Below are 21,993 nucleotides of genomic sequence, written 5' to 3' on the forward strand. Positions count from 1 at the left end.
AAGGCCATTTTCACTCACAAAGTGGGGGGGGATTCTAGGAGGAATTGATAGCAGAGAATACCTTATCACATCATCAGGATGGTTCAGTGCTTCAGTCAAGGCAGCTGAACCATTACTAAATGCTGAAGCAGAGAAAATGCCTTGCAATAAAGCGAAAAAAAATGAGGCAGGCTCTTCTGGCTCCTACCAAGTCTTGGACTGAGAAGAGGAGGGAGAGTCTGCATGATGTATTCTGTGGAGAATATTCTGTGTTCCTTTGACAAAGAGTAGCTGGGAGTTAGTTTTTCTTTCTGGGATGATTCTTGGGACAACTTTGACTTTTTTTAGGTTTTGGTTTCTCTCTGGCTGTGCAGAAGGCTAGTACATACTGCTTGAGGGGTTGTGCTTCCATGGTCAGGACCTCCTCCTCCAGTTCAGCGCTTTGGTAGGAATGGCCCAAGAACCAAGGAAGACTTGTATATGAAAAAATAAATCCTTCTCTGTGACTGGCCTATGAGGTCAGAGCCATTTCCAGAAGATGTAAGGAGAAGTATGAACACTGGTGTCTTATGAAAGAAAGTGAGCCAGTTTTTTTTCAGTCACAGTTAGAAAAGAAGCTGGTAAATATGTAAATATGCTATATAAAATCTTTTCCTTGCTGATTGGAAAAGGGAGAAGACCTTAGTTCTGTGTTGTATTGCTTTTAACAAGCTTTCAGGTAGCACTGTGGTGAGGACTTTACAGGAGCCTCAGTAGACAACTGACCCAATTTTCAACATGGGCCTTGGGGGGAAACTCCCTGGTCAGATTCCTAAAGGAAGGTTGTTGGTATGGGAAGTGCAAGCTGGAGCTTGCCCTGCATACATACCTGCATGCAACAGCATAATAAGATTAGGCAGGTCGCTACATAGCTGAGAGCTGTTCCCACCCAGGCATACTTAGTGTGTCTGTAAGTACACTGTCAAGCATCAGCTGTTGCCGTTGCAGTGTGCCTTCACAGCATTTAATATTATCAGATGGATGCACGCTGGACATTAAAACTTGTTCACCTGGGCTGGATCAGTATCCACAAGTTTGTAGCCACATTCATCAAAGCTTCTGGGGCAGGTGAAGAAAAAAATAGTTGTAGCTACGCTATTTTCTGGATCAGAAATTCCAGGTATCAAAAGTTTGCGAAGTATCTATATTCGTAGGAATAATATATTACCCCAATTTTAGACAGTTTCTCCTTAAAATTAGATTAAAAACTGTTGATGTGCATGTCCTTCCAGTTATTCCCACACCATGCATGGGTTTTGTCTTTTTTTTGTTCCTTCCTTGCTTGCTATTACCTAACTCCAGTCTTCCTTGCACTACACTTCCTATCAAAAGATAAGAAGCATTACTCATTCTAGAATTTGCTAGTCCTTAAAGAACCTTTATCCCACATCTGCCAAGACAGCATCGTCTTCATTTCTGGCTCAGTAATCCTAGCTGTTATGTGAAAAATTGGAGAGCTCCAGATGAATTTTTATTCTTCTTTAGTTCCTTTTCCTTCACATCATTCTTGGATAAAAAGACCCAAGCATAATTTACCCCCTGAAAAGACTGAATCATTGCCCTAGTAGGGCATCCTTGTCTCTAAACTGGAGAGGCATGGATATGACAGATGGGCCACTCAGTGGTTAAGGAATTGGCTAGATGGTCGTACTCAAAAGGGTTGTGGTCAACGGCTCAATGTCCAAGTGGAGATCAGTCACTAGTGGCATTCCTCAGGGGTCTGTATTGGGACTGGTGCTGTTTAACATCTTTGCTGGTGACATGGACAGTGGGATTGAGTGCGCCCTCAGCAAGTTTACCAATGACACTAAGCTGTATGGTGCTGTCGACACACTGGAGGGAAGGGATGCTGTCCAGAGGGACCTTGACAAGATTGAGAGGTTTTGGACTCATGAAGTTCAACAAGGCCAAGTGCAAGGTCCTGCACCTGGTTTGGGGCAATCCAAAGCACAGACTGGGAAGAGAATGGATGGAGAGCAGCCCTGAGAAGAAAGACTTGGGGATGTTGGTTGACGAGAAGCTCAACATAACACAACAATGTGCACTTGCAGACCAGAAAGCCAACTGTATCCTGGGCTGCATCAAAACAAGTGTGACCAGTAGGTCAAGGGAGATTATTCTGCCCCTCTACTCTGCTATCATGAGACCCCACTTGGAGTACTGTGTTCAGTTCTGGAGCTCCTGCATAAGAAGGACATGGACCTGCTGGAGCAAGCCCAGAGGAGGCCACGAAGATGATCAGAGGGCTAGAGCACCTCTGCTATAGAGATAGGCTGAGAGAGTTGGGGTTGTTCAGCCTGGAGAAAAGAAGGCTCCATGCAGACCTCAGAGCAACCTTCCAATACCTCGAGGGTGCCTATAAGAAAGCTTGAGAGGGATTTTTTTACAAGGGCATGTAGGGATAGGACCAAGGGGGGATGTCTTTAAACTGAAAGAGGGTATATTTAGATTAGATATTAGGAAGAAGTTCCATACTATGAGGGTGGTGAGACACTGGCACAGGGTGCCCAGAGAAGCTGTGGCTGCCCCATCCCTGGCGGTGTTCAAGGCCAGGTTGGACAGGGCTTGGAGCAACCTGCTCTAGTGGAAGGTGTCCCTGCCCGTGGTAGGTTGGAACTAGATAATCTTTAAGGTCCCTTCCAACCCAAACCATTCTATGACATCCTTTTTGGAATTGCCTCACCATCCTGCTTTATCCTGAGACAATTTCTTCCTGAAATTGTCATGTTCTAATCTCTTCTGATGTCTGCTGCCATGCACTGACAGTTGCTGTCCTTTCCTAGATATTTGATCACTCCTTCCTTCTTGATCTGTGACTCAGTCAGAGTCAAAAAAAAGGATAATTTAAAGAGTTGTATTTTTTCCGCATCTCTTCTTCTGCAAAGCCAACGTGAGTGAGGGCCAACTGAAAAGCCAGTGCAGCTGTCTTGAAAAAGCATCAGGAGAATGCTCATGTTGCACTTGCCCTATTTGGCAGACTGACAATATTCAGACATCAATATTATGCAAATGCTGGTAGGTGCATTTTAAGGTCATAGTGCATGTAAACTCAGGTTATACTGATTGTCCGCATTGTTCAAAGATAGGTTCGGAATATCTGAAGCAATGTAAAGAAATCCCTTCCAAATCTGATGCTGATCTTAATGAACACACGAATTCCAGAAATAACGGAGCTAACAAAATTGCCCTATTGCCTGTGGATTTATGTCCTGCTCCCTCATGCCACCCTCTTGGACCACGGATTTCCCCCAGCTCACAAATACCCAGGAGGCTCTGTCCTCCCTTTCGTCCCTCACTGCAGCCCGGTGGTTACATGCTGGCCAAGATATACATATTCAGTGGCCTGTACACATGTGACTGGGCACCTGGCAGACCAAATGAAGAGGTAAGTGCTTGCACAGCAGCATCTCCACCTGGCCTCACATGCAAACATGTGGGTGTCTCTTCCATCCAGATGTAGATGGCTTTACTGCCAGTGCAGCCCATGCCTGCTGAGCATATTGCATTGCCCACTTGTGCAGCACATGTTCCTCCTTATTGGAGCAGTACTTTGTGAATCCAGCACATGGAAAAAGTCAGAGAATATCATCAACGATGAAACATTACCCAGAGGGTATCAACTATTCATGCAAGTGCTAGTAGAATAAAGATGTTCTGTGTTAGTGCTTCAGCAAAGAACTATAAAATCATTTGAAGTCTGCAAAGCTTCCCTTAGTCTAAGAGATTTGAGTTCAATTTATTTAGCTTATGCATGAGATTTTGGGGAGATTTACTTGTAGTGTCTCTCAATCTACCTAGAGGGTACATTTTTTTTTCTCGGAAGACTTTTTAATTTTGTAGGAAGAAGTATATCCGAAGCTAGGCAAAGAACCAAAAAAGGCAGTGCATTAATATGGGTATAATTATTTCTGCTACAACTGCCCTACAGGCTTGATGAATTTGCTCTTGAAGTCTTAAATTCAAGACTTGGTGTCTTGGTGAAGTTCTGCTCAAGCAGCATGAGAGTAAAGGACTGGAAGGAGAAGTTGCTGATGGAGGGGGCACTGCTCCCTGCTATGCAGGATGTCCAGGAAGATGTCAGGAGGATCTCTCTTGGCCTTTCGAGCAGTGCTGATAAGAAATAGCAGAATGTAGTGGCTGGGACCTGAAGCCAGATAAAATCAGCCTGGACAGATGTGGTTTCCTAGAAATCTGTTCCTATAATTCTCGAACAACACACTTGCAGAGGTGAGCACTGACTGCTGACGCTTTTCTGAAATACAGACTTAATCCAATGGCTGGGAATATTCTGTTTCCAAGGAGTACCCAGGACAGGGCTGCACTCTTGTGTTGCCTTCTCACAATCCTGACCTGTGTCTCTCGGGACCCCTGTCCTTCACTTTCTATGACCTGCTTGTTGACTATGAGGAGCAGGATAGCAAGCCAGTAACACCCTTGAGAAGCTTTTCATGAAAGTAAGTTATTTGCTTCATCCAGTTGCCTGCAAAGGTCACGACGAAATTTTCTCTTCCTGGGGTACAATTAGCCAGATCTGTTTCTGCATCCCAAGGGAGAAGGCTTCGTGGAATCTCTGAGGTGAGCAACCTCCAGCATAACAAAATTCCCCAGAAGAGCCCTTTGGAAAGCATTGCAACACCACAAGATGCTGTGAGTTTACCCATGTACAGTGTGAAGACTCACAGAGGAGGGGAAAAACACTGATTTGATTTTGTAAATGAAATCACATGCTTTCTGTCAGTGCCTGAAAAGAGACTCCCTTTTCACAGCTCTAGGAATTTTGCTATCTGCATTTTTTTTTTCTTTAAACTGGGGAAAATAAAAGAAATCTGAACAGTAAATATTTATCCAAAATGTGTGGTTGTTAATATGATCCAGTCTTCAGTCATTTTGAATAGTGTCATGATGACAGATGTTAATTCAGAAAGGAATAGATTGGACGATTTATGCCTGAAACACATGTGTTCCTTGGCGGGCTCTGTGGATTACTTGCATAGTTGGTGCTGTCTGAGCAATCTGTAATATTTTCTCTGCCTTGAAGCACCGAGGGCTCCAGGATAGGGGGCTGACCTATATCTCCAGTTTGCTATAATAAACACTGAGGTAGTTAAGCTCCCCTTGTACTTTTATCTTCCTAAATTTATCTCTCCCATTGTGCTCCAGCTGTGTTCTGTGCTTCTGGTTCTTCCCAAGAAGAATGGCAGCTTCTTTCTGCAAGAGAGGAGGATGGTCCTGCATGTACGGGGTGCGAATCCCAGACCTCCTCCCCCTCTAAATCCAGCTTCTCTCCTACCTCAACGCTCACAGTTATTTAATATGAACACTTGTCCTAACAAGAGAAGTGAAAAGTCAACCAGGCCATGTGAAGGTAGTAAGCAAGAGAGATTCTGGGAAGACCTCACATTTTTCTGCAGTATTTGTATTCTTACAGTTGTGTATTTACAGGGTGTGTCTAAGGGTGTTTCTTCTCTCCTTAGTTAAGACCAGGTTTGTAAAGGTGTTACTATCTTATTTTTAATTTGTTTTTTTTTTTTTTTTTTTAATCGGAGACATATAATTGAAGAAAAATGACCAAGCTGTTGCATGCAGAAGGCTTTTGGTAGGTCTGCTTGGAAGTTTTTCTCAGCTGGTCCATCAATTGTGTTCTTATCTTTTTCTGTGAAATTAACTTTGCACACAACTGACAAGTACAGAAAATACCAAGCCTGGCCCAGGCATCAGCACTTTGTTTAGAAAAAACTTTAATGTAAATGTTCTGTTTGGATTATAGTTTATTTAAATTCTCATCTTTTAAGAATATTAAATAATGTTTCTTAACAACTCTTTGTTTGTAAAACACCTATTATTAATGCAAGTCTAGAAAATAAACTAGGGCAGGAGTTTGTTGGCATCTTCCCAGCCTCTTGTAATTTTGACCTTCTTGCTTTCTCCTCCTAAAGGATACTGAATAATTTTTATATATTCTATATGAACACTCAGTGAACATACAAGTTATTTGGCTTCTCATTTCAACAAAGATGCCAAAATAGGAGAAGACAGATTTTCTGTGTACTCTCGCTGTAAAAACGATGTAAAAATTTCCCTAGAGACTCGCTTTAAGATAACTTCGGAAAGCGATGAGGCTTTCTAGGCCATAATTCTTCCTGTGGTGATCCTTTAGCTTTTTTTGTTGTAATGTGCCAAGAGTTTAGTCTAAATATGTGTTGTTTGAGGAGTTGTTGTTTGTATTCAAACTCGTGAATCAGTTCAGCTCCCTAAAAAAGGCTTTGCTGATGGGTGTCCTCAGATGCCCTGGGATGCCTTCATGCATTGTCACCAAAACTTGCAAAAATGGCTTTTTTTAATTGTTTTTGGGGTTGTTTGGTTGGTTTTTTCCTTTTGTGCAGGCATACTGTTGTAAGTGGAGCAGGTAGCTGTGCTTTTAGTTGGGATCACCTTATGTTTTCTGTTACAAGCAAAGGGGGAAATGCTCTATCATTTTCTTACACTGTCATCTTTGAGCTGATGTTTTCCATGCCATGTATTTGGCACAGCTGGAAAGTTCAGCTAAAATAACTTGGCTGTCTCTCAGGATGAGGCTACTGAAAATGCAGAGTTTTATCCCTGTTTAAAAAAATAAAAAAACACCAGTCTCCCACACTATTTTGCTGAGATTCTCCAATTCTTGAGGACAGTGTCTGGGAATCAGTGGGGCTGTGTTACTGTGGCAGCCTGCTGTGGCTCCTGCTGTTCTGTGGCATCCCATGGCTTGGTCTGATGTTCCGTAGGGCTGTTAGACACTGGCAGTGCTGCACAGTGCTAGGCGCAGTCTGTCCTTCCAGGGCTCCCCTGCCCTGCCTGCACTGGTCGGGTGCCCTCCCCATACAGTTAGTTTGGATGCAGCATCTCCAAGGATGTAAGAACCAAATAGGATTTTCCCTTCTGTTGCTTGTCCACGAAAAGGTTGAGGTATGGACGACAGAGCTGGGAGCAGGGAATCTCTCCTGGACTCTCAGGAACCCATTCTCCTTCTTCCAGCCACCTGGACAACAGGAAGGAGCCAATAGCCTGGTCTGGTGCGTGGCAGGAGCAGGAGTATTGGAGGTTGAAGGGTGATGGGTACTGGGGACAGCAGAGAAAGGAAGGGTTTACAACCATCAGGGAACTCCTCAATCACTTGCAGGTTTGTGAAGTGTAAATAGTTCAGGAGCCCTGTAAGAGGCTGCATTTTTTCTCATCCGATGGCTGATCTAGAATACAATAGCTTACAGGAGCTTGTAGTCACACTTAGAGGACTGTGCCCTGGGTTTAATTGCTCTATTCAGTGGAGTTTTTCTTTCGTTAGTTTTTTTGGTGAATTTTTAATAGAGTTGATATGAAAAAAGAAAAAAAAATTGAGTTACTCTCTAAGACTTTTAAAAAGAGCTTTATGGTTATAAAAATCAAGCTGCTAAAAGTTAAAAAAAGCTAGAAAATAAGATTGCATTTTCAACATTAATTCAGTTCTCCTGTGCAAATGCTATCCTTAATTATATGGTTACATCCTGGCTCTTTTAGAACACAGCTGTCTATCTAGTGGAGAGGGAAGACTGAGATCTAGGCTGATTTCTGTAATGCAAGACATTCAGCCTTGGTATAAGAAGTTGCAGAAGCTATAGGATAAGTGGATAGGAGAGAGGAAAGGAGAGGAGGAAGAGCAGTCTCCTAATTAGAGACACTGAGGATTCCTCGTGAGGAGGTGGTTTAGCTTTGAATGACCAATGTGATGCTGGGCAAGTTAGATCAGAATTTCCCAAACACATTTAAGTCTTGTGGTGCAGATATGCAGGAGACCTGGGTATTCAGCAGGAGAGGTGGGTGTTCAGTAGCAGCAAAGTCAATGGAGTTGTACTGTGAGCTTAACAAATGTGCTGAAATTCAGCTTGAGGTGCCTGCAGTAGAGCATCAGGAGGCAATAGAAACTGTGCATTCAACTTTGCCTGTTTTCTCCCTTGTGAAATGGTGTAATACATGCCAAATATTGCAGAGATGCTCTAAATATAAAGTATTTTTTGTAAAACACGTAGATATATGGTGATATAAGAAAAATCTTGTGGGAAAATTAGAAAGTCACTGTTCACAACAGAACTCCTGAGCTGAAGTTGCAGGGCGGTCCTACTTCAGCACTTACTAACACGTGTGTTTGGCCTTTCAGCCCTGGTATTCTTTTAATAGATGTTATAAGAGTATGACATTTCATAAACTATGTCATAAAAATAATAGTGAAATAAAGGGGCTGGTCCCTTATGGGAATAAAATACCCTGTAAATAATGGTGATATTATAGAGCCCTGGTTGTCTTCGGGATTTTTCTGAAGCTGCTTTAGATATGTTTTCATTGAAGGATTATTATATTACTCACAGGCAAAAAAACCACAATACAAACATAAATTATCTAAATCCATTCCTTTTACTAAACACTTCCGTCTTCCCTAAGATATTTCAAAGCAGGAATATTTCTTCAAATTCTGGCTCAAAATCCAACTTACATTTTGAACAAGACAGTCTGTAGTACAGTCTATCCATCACCCTGTTTGCGCCTAGTACAGACACATCTTCTGACACACCGTATGTGAGCTATCATTTATGCTTTGACTTGTGAAACACAGTATTCATCAGTATAATCTTCAGTGTTTTTCTGCGGCTCATCTTACATGTTCCAAGTTCCATTTTCTTCACAGGACAATCTCTTTTAACAGCGTTTTGTTATCTTACAACTGTGAACTGTATTTTGCCCTCAGTTACACTGATAAAACCATAGAATCTAGTTTTTAAGAAAGGAATTCCTTTTCAATTACAACACAGCATAAAAATAGTTTTGCTCTCCTGCCTCTCTAGAGCTGGCCTTGGCCTCGTGCTACCTAGTCCTGTGAATCAGAAGACGATAGTTGGTGTTAGAACAGCAACACAGGAGGCCCACGTTTATCTCTATTTAGGTTAGCTGCAGCACTCAGTTACATAGGTCAAATGAAGTTTGAAATTCAGTAGGCTTATTCTGAATATGCTTTTGTGCTTACTCGTGATATATGCTTGCAGGTAAACAGGGCAGAAACTTCCTACTGAGCCACAGGAATGAACATGTTGCCGAGTTTTAGCTAGCTGATGCGTGACGTACCAGTGCCACCCTTCTGTCCCAGCTCGCTTTTGTCACCTTTGAAGTTGCTGCTTTCCAAGCTGGTATCTGTGCATGGGATAGCTTCCAGTTTCATGTGTAGCCAGGGTGCCATGTAGTTTACATATCTGGCACAAAGTTTGGAGTTTGCAACCACTACTTAGAATTAAGTTTCCCTCTCTTGTGGTTTTCAACATGGTTATTAAGCCTAAAGAAACTAATCTGTAGCCAGTGTAGGAAAGTATGATTAGCTCAACTCTAATGATGAAAAATAGTTAGGTTTTTGCTTAAAGAAAAAAAAAATCTCTAGCAGTACCGTCTATTGGGGTGCTTTTGTCTGCATCATGCTTTGCTGCTCTTTGCTGCTGAAAACACTAGGTAAGAAAAAGTATTTGAGTTTCACACTGAGAAACATCAGTAAAACATAAATTGGAGGGCTTTACAACCTGTCAGGAGTTCTCTTGCGTGCTGCAAAGCTGTTGGGAGATGGGGAATACTGACAAGGGAATGGTCCGGGAAAATAACCATTCGATTTTAGGCTTAGTGGGAGGGTATTTGGGGAGAAGAAGGAAAACTTTAAAAAGATTAAAAGTGTCATATTGTTGGATAATCCAACAGCTGCATCTCTTGATACTAGGACAAAAGGATGGAAGGAAAGTCTTGAGCACAATCTGCAACTTTCCCACTTCAGGCAGAGAAAGAGCTTTTCAGTGGGGCAGATAACAGTGGAACAAAAGGCTCTAGACTCTAGAGCATTTCTAGACTCTAGAAACTGAAGATAGGAACATGCAGAACAAGTGCTGGCCATTGGAGCCGTGTACAGAGGGTGTGAGGGGTTCTCCATCACTTTGAGAAAGTTGGGTAAATATATATAAGTGTGGGCTACTTGGTCTGGCAGTTGATCATCAACACAGACTGCAGGCTCTCAGCACCTCTGTTCTTGTTGCTAAAAATTCCTTGTTGCTTTGATAATCGGTGCAAATGATGCAACTTCATTTATATTACCACTTGTAGAAGAGCGTTTTCTAGGCCTTCGTGTCTACTTGACCGCTGAGAAATGCAGCGTTGGCTGATAAGATGGTTGTTCTCTAGTGGAAACACATCTTCCACATCTAATCCAGTTACACCTGAGCAGAAACCTTTCAAAAACCTCTGCAGATGGATTGCAGTGGTTCTGCTGTACCCTGTGGTTGTGTGACAGTGAGTGCTTGTGGATGGCGGTATAGAATAAACCACATTCCAGCCTAGGTGGAGGCAGAGATCCCAGTGAACACCCAGGCACGTGCTCCCAGGCACACTGAGGTCTTGTGACTGGTACATCATCCCCTGGCTTTTTCTTTCCCTCATGCCCTTCTTCCTCTCCATTTCTGGTGTTATCAGAGTTGAAAAGCAGTACTGTCCATTTACCACAGGTTCTCTCTCCAGTCTTTTCATCTTTGTTGTTGCTCTGCAGCAGAGTATTGCATACTCAGACTTTATTCAGCTTTGTGTTGCACATAGCTGACCATTGCAGTCTTCCTGACCCCTTCCCATCAGACTTAGAAGTCTTCCAGAGCAATGCTGTTTGTACTCCTAAATCCACTAGTATGACAGGTACAGAAGAGGCAGCACCTGTATCATCAAGATGCAGTAGCGTTACTCCTCATTTTGCTTAGTATATTAGAAATGTTGTTTTTCTGGGAGACTCAGCCTATTTGTATCTTCTACTGAGGTGTGCTTCTTGGCTATGAGGCTTCAAGTTTCCCCATTTTATTTTAGTGTATGTTGTGCTTTGCCTTGGTAAATCTGAGAACAGGAGATGGAAAACTGAATGGAGACAAAAATAGTTTACAACTGGCTGTCCCTGTTACCCTCAGTATTCTGCAAATGGTCAGAATGAGGGATTACAGTTGGATTTTCTTGCCCCTGTAGCTATTAGGTGAACCTTGCCGTTTTTCATCCCTTCCTCATAACCTGCCATCTCTACTCTGTCATATCTCTACTCATTTATTCCTGGGGTGGTGTTTCTAGAGGGGATATTTCTGTCTCTGTCCCTGGATGAGGGCTGTACAGGAGACTGGCTTGAAAGCCCTGGCCCACCCAAATTCTTTCTGCTTTTTAAATTGTCTTCTCTAAAGCCTTTAGTGATGTCCTTTACAACTGTACAATTTTGAAAACACTCCAGGATTACTTAAAAATGCTGTGGCCTTCATAGACTTGCTCTTAGTCCTGTTTTCCTTTCCGCCTCTCTCTCTGTTGCTTGTTTCTTTATGCTTATATTGTCAGCACTTTTTGGCAGCCTTTTGCACCATGAATGCTGTCACCTCTGTGACTGAGGCTCCAGGTGCACAGTAATACCAACAAATGATGAAGGTGGGAACTTAACCCAGGGAAACACAATTTCCAGCCTGGACCCTATGGTTTCAACTTTGGTGCCAGGAGGTGATGAAGTACTGTGGGAACATTGCCTAAGCAATCTTCAGACTCATTTGCTGACTTATTATCATTATGATAATCAGGAAGGGAGATATTACATCCTCAGAGGCCCACCCTTAAGCAGTTCAGGCTTAGTCACTGTAGCGGAGAACATGGGATGCCCCCAACCTCGAACAGCAAGTCCGAGCTCCCGAATCTGGCAGGGAAAGCGTGCCTCCCCTCCCGGCGCCTGCTGCTCCTGAGGTGGCTGCCTGTCTCCTCCCAGCCTAAAAAGGGACAGCGTTCCCCAACGGGAAGTAATTGCTTTGGAAACCTCGCTGAACATCTGTGTCCAATCAGACTGAACATCCACACCAGAGGCGGCCGAGCATCAGTGGTAGCGTGGAGCCTTTGGAAGGAGCTGCGCTCCCGACGCCGCAGCTCCCGAGGGGGTTGCGTCAGGGGAGCAGCCTCCCGGGGTTTGCAGTTGTGGTGGTGCTGTGTTTCAGAGCTTGCCAGTGACAAGCTGCAGAACAAAACCACAAGGTTTGAGATGTAGCTCAAAACAACAGGGTTTGGAGAGCCAAACCACAAGGATGAGAATTTCAGTAATTACAAGCCAGGAAAACAGTTTTTAGTTCTTTAGCCCTATATGGGACTTTGCCTACTGTATAGGTGGAAGTGTGAGAGCTGTCTGCTGAGGCTCCACATTTGCCCCTACAATTGTTTTAGAATCTACAGAGCGAAAACACACCAAAATGAAATATTGCCGCGGGTGTCCCTCAATAATAATCTCAGGGAAACTGACAGAAAAGTTACAGGGAAGAACACAGAGCAAATAGAAATGAGACGAAAGAGAGAAACCAGAGCAATTTCAGAGCAGTGGGATAGCTGAGGAAAATGCTAAGGGAAATAGTCTGGAGGAATTACAGGAGAAACAGACACACAGAAGGGACCAAAGCAGAGAGGTTGCATTCCCAGGTATGGATAGGGCCCGCGTTCATTTTGCACTGGCATTGAGTAACTGAGAGGAGCCAAGGTATGGTCCTAGTGATTCACACGGCACTGGAAAAATGAGCAGCTGTGATATTTGTAGTTATATTTTTCCTATCAGCTCAAGCAACAGCAAAGAATAAATGTCTCAAATATTTGTAATCTTTCTTCTTTTCTCTTAAATGTTTTGGGTGTAGCGTAAAAGCCGTGTAAAACCCACTTAAGTCCCAGAACTCATGTAAAATCTCCTACAGACTGTGAGTCCAAACAAAAGGCGACTTGTGTCCTCTTTAAGTAGCTTGCAGACCTGTGGTTTGAATTGTTTGCAGAATTTAGGCAATGCCATATTTAGAGTTGCATGTGGAATCGTAATTGAACTTATAAATTTATTTTAGTTTCAAGGTCACACACTATTTTTCCAGGGTGTGCCTGCTTAAACCCATGATAAGATGGTTTCGCTGAATGAGTAGCTGTTCAAGATTTTTGTTTATCATCTTCATTTCTGTGAGACCTGGAGCATGCTTAATGCAAGTGGAATCTGTGATTTTTTATTTATTTTTTTTCCCCCCTCTTTCCCTGGAACTGCAAGGCCTCTGCTTTACATCTGCCTTTAGGAAATTCCAAAGGCTTAATATTTATCCAATTTTTAATGAATTTTCACAAGGAGGCAAAACTCAGCTGACATGCTGAATCCCTCAAATCCCTTGGTCAAATGGATGTTGAATTTTATTAGCAATTATAAAGTTGATATTTTAATTTTTTTTTTTAAATGGTGAATCAGTCCATGGCTGAAAATGTCATATAATAATGGAAAGTGTTGGACTGCTTTGACACCAGGCATTGTTTTGAATTCAACTATAATCAAAGAACATGAGTGTTAATTAGGATTTTTTTCCATTTAGAATCCTGAGAGCACTTTGCCATTGTTGAAATGTGAACTTAAAGGATCTTTGCTCTGGTCAGCAAAGTATATCATGCGTGGCAGCTTTGAGAGGGCATGTGAGATCTAAACAGAATAGCAGTGGCAGTCCATTTAGACTGCTGATTTGGAGAACAGTGCACATCCTCATCGAGTTTGCTGTGTTAATGCCAATTGTAGCAAGAGCCATCAACCAAAGTTTCATTCTTCAGGATCTGAAATTCAGCAGCTAACGATAACCATGGGATTGTTCCATAAAGAAGCACCTTGTGGCATGAGAGTTCACAGGAGCTGTGCACTGTACAAGCAGTGTGTGAAATGGAGCAGGCATTGGCTGTGGCAGAATTACAGTTGATATTTACAGGGCTAATCACTGCTGGGCAGGGGAGGCTCCTGAGGATTTTGCAGGGAATCATCAACATTTTCAGCAGTGCCTTGAAAGCAACTGTGAAGTCACTGTTAAACTGCAAGCAACCCAAAACTGGTGTAAATAATGACTTCCAAAGCACATGCTTTTTATGTGGAGTGTAATGCCTGCCTCTGTTGCTTGTCATGGAGTTCGCAAGGAAGATGGCTCAAGGCTGCAAGGAGATATTAAATCAGATTATCCTGCCAAAGCTGTTGGTTAGCAGATTAAAATTCCTGCCATCCTCCTTGTGCCTTGATCTGAATTTTTAACCCAAACAGAAATGAAATGTTAGAATGTAATTGATCTGCAAGTCCTGTGAACATGGAGCCTCCAGTTATTTTGAGGACGGTACATGCTATACCCGCTAACATTTGGACCAGTGGAAGCAATGATACAAAGCAGTGTGGCAGAGAGGCATGAGCCCCCTCTAGGCAGGGCTGTCTAGCAGGGCAGCAGTACTCAAGGCCAGTGTTCTCCCATGTTTGCAGGGTGAAGACTTTTTTTTCCCCTTGTACCATGAACATGCATGGCTCTTCACAAGACGACACCTTTATAAGCTTACAGCTTAATTCACATAAAACCTGACAGAAGAGGATAAATCTAGGATAAAGTTGAAAGCATGAGTAGAGCTATACGGTCATTTTTAGCTCTTTGAATGTTCTTAAAAGCATTTGCTATCCAAGGGTACATCCGCTTGGAGGCAGGTGGGAGTGATGACAGCGTGTGCTGGAATGCTTAAGTCATTAACCAAACTAGCTGAAGTACCAATTAAGAGTGAAAAGATGGCACCACAGAGGGGGGTATTCGTGCTGAAGCCCAGGACTCTCTCTTTTCTTTACACGTATCATCCAGACTAGCTCAAGTGCATCTGCACATGCTGCTGTCACCCCTCCAGGATGCACCACCTCCCCTACAACTTTATGTGAGTGCTTGTGGCAGTGAGCAGGGACAGTGGGAACTGCTGCCAGTAGTGCATTTTAATTTTGGGTTGTTTTTTTTTTGTTATAACAAATAGCTATTATGTCAAATATAACATAATATATAGTTGTGTTTGTTGGTTTATCTTTCCTTTTTCTTTTTTTCTTTTCTTTTTTTTTCTGTTACCAGAGTGCCTCTGATGGCTTTTGGAAGTCAGTGGCAACCCATGTCCCAAGAGAACCTCATGAGATACGTATCCTGAATCCCTACTTCATCCAGGAGGCAGCTTTCAGCTTCATCGGACTGCCTTTCAACAATGGCCTGATGGGCAGAGGGGTAGGTATAAAGCAAAGCAAGCAAACCATGGGGAAGGATGGGAGGCCAAGCAGCAGTAGTCTTACACTGTTCTTACTTTTCCTTTGGGCCTCTGCTGATGCAAATTGAAGGGAAAGGACTTTGGCTCTGTTATGGTGGCAGCGCTCAGCCTCCATCAGGCCAAGGCAAGATCCTTCCTTGGAACACGGAGGATTTTGTGCGGGAGCATCAATATTTCAGCAGTGTCTTGAAAGCAACTGTAAAGTTGCATCTGAGGCTTATAATAAAACATGTAAAGGTTTGTTTTATGAGGCCTTTGGTAAGAAATTCTGATGTTACAGTGACAAGTTTTAGATGTAAAAGCTTACAGAAGAAAACAGTGCAAAAGACAGTCTTAGGTCATGGTTATTAACAAAAATACCTTCGTGGTCATTCTCATATCTCTCACCCCCAGCGCAGCTTTTTGGAGTGTTAGTGTGGAGTAGCTGGTGACCTGGGTTTTCTGGATTATCTCACCCTGCAATGCTGTCCTCAGAACCTATTTATATTTGCTCTACCTAATATATCAACCATTAAGGAAAGTATTACTTGGGCGGGTAAATTACTCATGTACACATGTGATATAGTTGTTGATAGAGAGCACACGTGACATTTTTGGGCACATTAGCACGGCTGACAAACCCAGAGAGAAGCACTTTTGCTGGATAAGGTCTGCTTGCTCTGCCCGTGGCGTTGTCCTTCCGTTGTTACCAGTACAGGAGATTTGCCATTTTGCAGCACAGATTTGGACCAGACAGAACAGTGCCTTATTTTCCTTGCTCTAATTATAATGTGAAGTCTTCAGAAATATTAGAGGTGTTTGTTATGTGCAGGTCAGATGGGTGGGTGCCTGGAGATAAGAAATTCGCTTCTTAAAATGCAGTGTGAAAGATGTGCAGGCAGATTCAGCCACACAGAATGGATCTTTAGTGAAATGTGTTGCTGCATATGTACGTATGAAAGCTGTCATGGGGTTCTGGAAGCACTGGATTTTTACGCTGTGCACTGAAGGTTTCTTATTCTAAACATTTCCATGAGCTACAAAGTAACTTACTTCACCTCTCTGCATTCTCCAGAACTTACACTTAGAAGGATGTGGTTTTGATTTGGCTTGCAGAAAATCAGGAGTGCTGCCCCAGGAAAGGACAGAAATCATCAGACTTTTGCCTTTATTTTCTCCAGATTTGTTTTTATTTTTAAACACGTTATTTTAATACATAAGATATTACTTAAGCTGAGAGGAGGAGAGAGAATCCGGAAATGAAAATGCTGTGAACTGAAGTTTATGAGGTTTTGATAGGTTGTTTAACACACATCAGATTGGGAAACGAAGGCATCTTAATTGAAACCTGATGTTTCACTTCATGAAAGTCCATTTGAGCATTTAGAAACAGTTTATGGAGCTTTAAGGCAAGCAATCTTTGCCCATGACCCCTGCTAGATTGTGTAAATTGTAGTTCATTCCTTCAGATGGGGCAACGGGAGCTCTGCAGGTGCATCTGTGGGGCTGGGATGTTAGTATACCCTGTGCTGTCTGTGCAAGGACACTCTAATACAGTGATTCTGTCAGTTTAAAAACAGACAGAATGTTTCTAAGTTGTGGGTACAAGTTTTACTGGAGTCTGAATAGCGTCTTGGTGATACAAATTTGCTACAGACCTTTTTTCACTGAGAGTTTAAATGGGAAGAGTGGAAATCAGAGCCTGTAGACCAAGAATCCAACTCTCATTAAAGATTTGAGAGAGATCCAGCAAGATGAGTGAGGCAGTTAGAGCAAGGAGAATTGCTCCACAAGAGACAGTGTGACCCAGCAGCTAGAGAGCATAGCTGGTTGGGTTCAAGGTCATGCTTTAGAGATGCGAGACAGCCTGGAAAACTTCATTCAAGAAGGAAGCATATAAACATGGAAAAAGGAAAATGCTGAAGTCTAGTAAGCAAAAGCACAGCGAACAGTATGTGTCCTGAGTTTCTCCTGGGGAACTGGGATGGGGCAGATCGGTGCCCCCGTGCTGCAGTGTGCTGTGGTATGTTGGGCAGGCTACACACAGGAGGATCAAGGCTGGGGATGCCTTAGTAATCAAGGCCAACATGAAATCCTCATAAAGAGCAGTAATATTCCACTCGTCTTTGGTTCTGATGCCTAAATAAACTTCAGTGCTTCTCTTGCACACCACATATGGTAACAATGTGCTGCCAATTAACTTTGTAATTTGGGGGCATTTTCAGCAAGGTTGAGGAGAGCTAGTAAAATAGTTTGAGGCTGATCTCAAAGCGTTTTTCCCAGGATTCAATAAAGGGTGAATGTAGTAACATCCTTTGCTTTGATAGTATAATTTGGGCCAGATGGTTCTGGAGGATACTGGGGGGGTACAACTCAGATCTGCATTTTGATTGCACTTATGGCATTAGTAGCTGGAAGTCTGAGCAAGGAGCAAAACTGGTCACCCACAATGAACAGTGACTTCCCTCTGGTACCAGTAAAGTTTTCAAGGGTTTCCTCAGTTGGTTTACTGAAGTCTTAAGAAAAGGGAGAGCTGTTTCCTACTACACATAGACTTCTCTTTTCTTGGGATAAGCTGATGATTAAAACTTTAGTTTAGGATCGTAGCAACATCTGGGGAAAATTGAATGTTAATGCCTGAAGATGGTGTACCATGAAAAAAACGAGCTAGTAAAGATCCTCTCTTTGATTAAAGAATGCTCTTAAGGTGTGGGTGAAGGCTTGGCTGTGTCACTAGCCAAAGGTGTAAGTGTGTGATTTATGTTACGGTGGAAGTTCTCTTTATAAGGGTCTTTTGGGCTTTGGTATCACTGGTATTGCAGCTTGTAATTCAGGCATGCAATAACCTACCTTACCTGCAGACAGCTTACGGGGGACAAGCATGAACATCAGTTCCAGAGAATCATTGCCTGTTGCATGTACAACACTAGGGGTGGTTATTGCCATGGTGCTTTTTGCTGTGTAGCAAATAGTTCTATCCACTTGGTAGCACTCAGAGCCATTGGAGCAGTGTGTTTCTGGCTTCTCTGGGAGCCCTGAGCATAGTGTGCAGTGGCCAGGAGAACATTTCAGGTTACACATTATCAGCACTCTGAGGACTCCAGTGCAGACTGTGATGTTTGTTTGTGTCTTTCTGCCGTGCATCCATGGAACTGCTTGTGATTTAACTTATGAGATGAAGCTCTGCTGCCCAAAACTGCAAGCCTTTGATTTGTTTGTGTGCTGGAAATGGCTGAATCTACAGACCTCTTACGAAAGAGGTAAAGCATCCTCTTCTGGACCTCACCCAGCACCAACTTGATGAAGGAGGAGCCATATGCAAGAGGTGTTAGCAGGCTGCATCAGGCACCCGGCCATGGATTAGCACCTCTGCAGAGCGCTGACAGCCCTCATACACTCTGGGATTAACCTCTGATGCTGGAGTGTTAGCATGTCCTTCTCTTTGCTGTTACATGTGGGCAGGCAGCCTTTCTGGAGATGCTACTGGTGACCCTTTGCTCCTGAAGGAGTTTTTCAGCTCCACTGGCTGGTCATAATGACCCTTTCTCTCATTAGTATTGGGTCGCCCTGGTGTCAGCAAGCATTGTCTCCTGGGTTGTTCCTGCTGGACTGTCACTGTGTGAAAGCCATGTCTTGGGACCTGTTGGGTCTTTATGGAGCAGAAGAGAGGTGCGGGATGGCAGGAATGGAGCAGTCTGCCACCCAATCCTTTCCAGCTGCATACTTCTTTTTTTTGCACTCTGACAGCATCTTCTAAGGCAGGCAGAGGGACACGTAACGGGCCACTGCAGCTGCAATCAGTTAAATATAGAGACTAGTGTCATTGTTAAGCTTTGGGTTTGCAAGACAGTACATCTGCTTCATGGGCTGGATTATCCAATCCTTTACCACTGCGCTGTGATCAGTGCATGAGCTGCTGGGGAATGGACAATCAGACAAGCCATTATAGGGTAGCAGTTAAATGTACGCCAGCTGCTTCTTGGTAAATGCCCAACCACATGCTTCTGCATGTGATAGATGCAAAGTAACTGAATGGAGTTTACTCGCCGATGAAAGAGTAGGCCATGAACTCCCATTTAGCATGGGGTGAAGCATATATGTGGTTACCACAGAGCAGCTAGCATGTAGTAAAGTCATGCCCTTGCTTGCCCTTCATTAAGTTGTTAGGTCCCTAAGAAATACTCCCCGCATTGCACAGGAATCTGCTCTACAGCAACCCGTGAATCAGAGCTTGCGCATCAGGTTAGATGTGGTCAAAGATATTTTATGTGGAGTAACTAGGGGAGGTGCAGGAAAAGTGTTGGAGGTGCTCTGCTTCGTCTTTTTAAGTCCAGTATTGCAGCTGATCCTGTGCATGGATGGAGGTAACTGTGGGAGCAGCACGGCATGTTGTAACCTCCTGTGACAGGGACCACTCTGCAGAATGCCAGGCATTTGTCTCCCTACAATAAGTGATGCTAAATTGCTTTTTATGCCATATTTCCAAACTTGAAAGCCAAAGGAAGCAAAGAGTAGGCCTGGATTGTTTGTATGCAAACATAAATGAACAAAAAATACAGTGACTGTTGTATATACCATGTGATGACTATTATAGTTTTGTTCTGTATTTCTTCTATTTTGAAAACTTTATTGCCATTAGGTAATCAGGTCTGTAAATGATAAAACTAAAGCAGCAGTTTTTCTCAGGTAAGCATTTTTTTCCAGTTTTCCCTCAAATAGGTTAATATAGCAGTCAAACCAGGTGCATTGTTGTTTGTAGGGAGCTTATTCTTTAGCAATGCCCTTTTGTTGGAAAAGGTAACAGTTGGGATAGTCTAACAATCCAATATGTCTCACTCTGAGCTAAGTAAAATCCCATAAATAACTGGAATTCATTTAACATATTAAGGGAGTCAAATATTTCTAAAAACAGATTTACAGCAGTCATTTCCTTCCAGTCCAGCAGGCAGTGACACAGGAATGACCTGGGCATGGAATGAAAAGCAGCAAGAGCTTTTCACATGCACCAAGCAAAGAGCAGTTATGGTGCCTTGGTTCAGTTGCCAACACTGGATCTCTAGTGCAAGCCTTCAAGGTGATGCTCAGCTTCCATTAAGTCCGGAGGAGGGCTGGTGTTCATTTCTGCTGACTGGCTTCTTTTCTTCTCTGAATAGAAGTCAGTCTTTAAAGCCTCCTCAAGAAGACCAATGGAAAATGAAACAGCAATGGCTTGAGGGGATGCCTTTTATCTTTCCCCTTGCAGCAGAGAACAGTGTAGGAGCAGTTAAGAGAACCTGTCCCATGTCTGTCTGTACTGCTAAATGCATTTCTGGTCCCCTGACCTGATGGTGCAGACTGACTGTGTTTGCGCCAACGCAAAGCTTGCAGCTCAAGACCAGAGATGTTTGCCCCTCTTGTCTTTATGCTTTTCTCACCCAGGATCCACCATACATGTGCTCACCTCATCCATAGAGGACGTGTGCCAGCAGGCCCCTGGAAGGAGCCACGCTTCGGATGCACAGGCAGCCTTTGCCCAGCACTGCTGCAGTGATGTGTTGCTCACCACTGCTGTGTTTACTGCTTCTGTTTGTCAGATGGCCGTTTGGTGTCATCTCTGGCCCATCTGTCAGTCTGCTGTGTTCTCTCAAACGGGACCAGCCAAAGGCCTGATCCCTGGAGAGCATTATATTAGATATTACATTTTCCAGATGTTTGGTCCTAGACAAGCCAGGCAAGGCTGGGAAACGTGGACTGTCAGTTCAGGCCACATCATCCAGGGATGTTGCCCTTGTAGGTGTTTATCAGTGCTGGAGAGGGGATGCTGAACCTGGCCCCTAGGTGGGACAGAAGCCTGTGAGACACAGCAGGAGGTACAGAGCTTGCAAGGACAAGTTCAAGGCTTGTGGTAGGGGACTGGCAGGGGAAGAGGACTGCCAATGCTTTCTGGGGTCTTGCCGTTCCCAACTCTCCCTGGTTGGTGGGCACCAGTTAAGGTCAGAAACTCATCATGGCCACGTCTGGAGCAGTGTTCCTGCTGGGCCACTCCAGGAAGCCCCATTGTGTGGCCTGGCCTCCACTGGCCAGTGTTCGTGAGGCTGAGAGGCATCCCAGGAGGCTTCTGCCTCCTGACTGGCCATTGCTGGGCTGCCATTCTTCAACCATGTGGTTGAAAGCAGCATTTCTTGGTGGTACAGGAATACTCAAGCACATAGAGAGCCATAAGCAGGAAGACAGGCTTTGAGCTGGTCCAACCCCAGATTCCTGAGGTAGGACATTGGGATTTTGGTTCAAAGGCCTAGAATAACAAGAGGGCTGCTCAGTTGTTTGAGTTTTATTTTCATAATGCAAGAGGTGTGGTGGTTGCTTTGGTATGTCTTTGGGGCACGGCACAAGGGTGTGTGTGGTGAGATAGCACTGACGCATTGTGCAGGGCATAGCAAGCCAGGTTTGGCACAGCCATGTCCATGATGCCTAACTTCTTTTGGAGTGACCTATTGCCCACCTTGCCCTGAAGGTTGTACATGCTTCATTAGGTACAAATTAGAGCTTAGCAGCAAATGAATTTATGTGCCTGTGTAAATGAGAAGAGCTTGGAAGCTGTGTAGATGCAGCCCGAGAATAATTATAACCGTTTCCTCTCTCTGATGCACCTCCCCTCTTATTTGCCACTTCCTAGAGGAGAGCAGAGCCCTTTCCCCTGGACCTGGAGAGTGCTGCAGAGTGGGCTGCTGTGCAGCACAACCAGGGACACATCCGTAGATCCTACAGGATCTTTTCTTTCCCATGCTGCAAGCTGTAAATGGTGGTCCTTCATTTTCAACAGAGGGAAGGAGTAGCAGAAGCTCAGCAGGCTGTCACAGGAGAAAAGGGCTCAGTTTCTAT

At 43.7% G+C, this 21,993-nt stretch overlaps 1 protein-coding gene across 9 annotated transcripts in view; it reads left to right on the forward strand.

Annotated features, from left to right (window-relative positions):
• Positions 1 to 21,993, forward strand: part of ST3GAL3 (ST3 beta-galactoside alpha-2,3-sialyltransferase 3) — a 199,563-nt gene that overhangs the window by 156,295 nt on the left and 21,275 nt on the right. For all 9 annotated transcript variants that reach the window (XM_030495513.1, XM_030495509.1, XM_030495512.1 and 6 more), the window contains one exon: positions 14,967 to 15,113. In XM_030495513.1, the coding sequence (XP_030351373.1) occupies positions 14,967 to 15,113 (147 nt within the window). The remainder of the gene's footprint in view (positions 1 to 14,966; positions 15,114 to 21,993) is intronic.

Source organism: Strigops habroptila, chromosome 8 (assembly GCF_004027225.2).
Source record: "Strigops habroptila isolate Jane chromosome 8, bStrHab1.2.pri, whole genome shotgun sequence".
Classification (NCBI taxonomy): Eukaryota; Metazoa; Chordata; class Aves; order Psittaciformes; family Psittacidae; genus Strigops; species Strigops habroptila.